The sequence below is a fragment of the Dendroctonus ponderosae genome, unplaced genomic scaffold (assembly GCF_020466585.1).
Source record: "Dendroctonus ponderosae isolate FM_Combo_2020 unplaced genomic scaffold, Dpon_F_20191213v2 Dpon_F_20191213_9, whole genome shotgun sequence".
Classification (NCBI taxonomy): domain Eukaryota; kingdom Metazoa; phylum Arthropoda; class Insecta; order Coleoptera; family Curculionidae; genus Dendroctonus; species Dendroctonus ponderosae.
Genome location: NW_026019116.1, coordinates 3,678,144 through 3,679,909, shown reverse-complemented (window position 1 = coordinate 3,679,909; position 1,766 = coordinate 3,678,144). Strand labels below are relative to the sequence as shown.

Below are 1,766 nucleotides of genomic sequence, written 5' to 3'. Positions count from 1 at the left end.
CGCTTAAAATGTATACCACTGTTAAAGTGTACAAAGGTCTTCAAAAAAGTTACAATAGATACTATTTTTTGGAAGCAAAATTCGGCGAATTTTTTGAATTTTTTTAGTAACTAGTTTGTCTTATTTTGTAGATATTTTTAATACTTACAAAAGTATTACACTTTTTGCCAAAGCATCAACGGTTCAAAAGTTATGCTCCAAAAACGGCTTTCCGCACTTTCTTTGATTATTAACGATGTTCCAATATTCTGACATCCTTCCGAACAACTTCCAATAATATTTTCCCTTCATTCATTTAGCCCTCCAAATCGGCTTTTAAGGTCTAATCTGACTGGACTAATACCAACCTTGCACAGTCTTGGCCATAGGTGATATTTGGAAAGGTGCTAGTAATAACTGTCCCAACTTGACCATTACGTCTTCTTTGCTGAGCTTGAAAGCGCCAGCACGTGTCCCTTTCGTCCAGTTTGTGATGTATTTGATAAAATCATTGGCTATTTCCATACGTCGTTCTCCAAACTCGTTTGCAATTAGATCCTGTGTTGCATTAGGCAGCTCTTTTTTTTGCTTCTGGCCTGCGTATACACTCACTTTCGGCAGTTGGTAATAGTTGTTCTAGAAAGTATTAGACTTAATTTATTGTGCCTTTTGGACTTGTTTCTGTAAATACTTGGGGAAAAAAACGGTAAATACACTCATTATCTTCGGCAGTGTTAAGGCATAGATTTGTTTCGTTGCTGTAGTTTTTAGCAATGACAACGATCTGTTCATCGTTTTGCCAATACTTAAGTTTAAGAGGCGCGTCTAAGCTGGAAGTAGCAGTTGTGAAAACCAGAAATTGCGTGTCTGCATCCAATTCTTGACGTTCATTTTGTATTGCTGTGATTTTATCACTAATATCTAAAAGATAATTAGTTTGTTGCACGTGCAAGATGGTGTGTTGCTTCAGTTGTTTACCTTGGAAGCTGAACGCTCCATTTTCGAAGGAGTTGAGGGTTTTGGTATTGCTTGAGCCGATGGTTTGGAAATTAACAGCACGCCTCACCATAAAAGCCGCCTTCTGCGGAAGTGCCTTGAACTGAATTTCTACCACGGTGTCGCCAAAACTGCCCCAACTTTTGTCATTAAAGGCTATGTGAAAATTTTCAATAGTGGGATTTAGCATTAATTTAACACTCCAGTACGCAATAACCGAACTGACGTACGAAGTGTGCGAATCCTGGGAATAGGGTTTGCCTTTCTTCTGCCTGTAGGGCTGTTAAACAATTATAGATTTATTGCACCACATTCGGAAAGTAGTAGTTAGTTAAAACCTTACCTCTCTAGTGCCTCTGTAATCGCATCGCTCGAATATGCTCACCTGGGAGATGCTTTCAAAATTGTCCTCCTGCCTGTCTGAGTAAGAAAAGTAAAAAAAAGTTTTAGTAAAACCTTGTCTCTGTCGAGTTATTTGCCTATAACCTGCACATACGTGTTACTTCAAGCAAACAAGCATCTTCGAAATTATAAATTCAGTCGCAGACGGAATGTAACTCAGTTATAATAAACGTTGTAACATCGACAGATTGTAACTCGTAAAAATTATTCGCGATAAAAAACTTAATTCGTTGGCGTTGTTTTCTTTATTAAATAGTCAACTCAACTAAATATAACAATAATGAGAAAAAAAAGAAACGATATCACTACCATCTATTACAGAAATCAATAAAAAATATAAAAAATACTAAAGTCACACAACATTATAATTGCGGAAAAAACAAAAAACA

General features: G+C 36.6%; 2 protein-coding genes across 2 annotated transcripts in view; one reads left to right on the top strand and one right to left on the bottom strand.

Annotated features, from left to right (window-relative positions):
• LOC109535902 (myrosinase 1) overlaps positions 1–1,766 on the top strand; it is a 13,088-nt gene that overhangs the window by 4,440 nt on the left and 6,882 nt on the right. The gene's annotated exons all lie outside the window — the stretch shown is intronic.
• Positions 270–1,395, bottom strand: LOC109535903 (the record flags this gene model as incomplete). Its single annotated transcript, XM_019901942.2, is given in 4 exon segments — positions 270–615; positions 671–900; positions 958–1,255; positions 1,319–1,395. Coding segments are annotated over 4 exon segments (884 nt in total), but the record flags the coding sequence as incomplete, so codon positions are not given.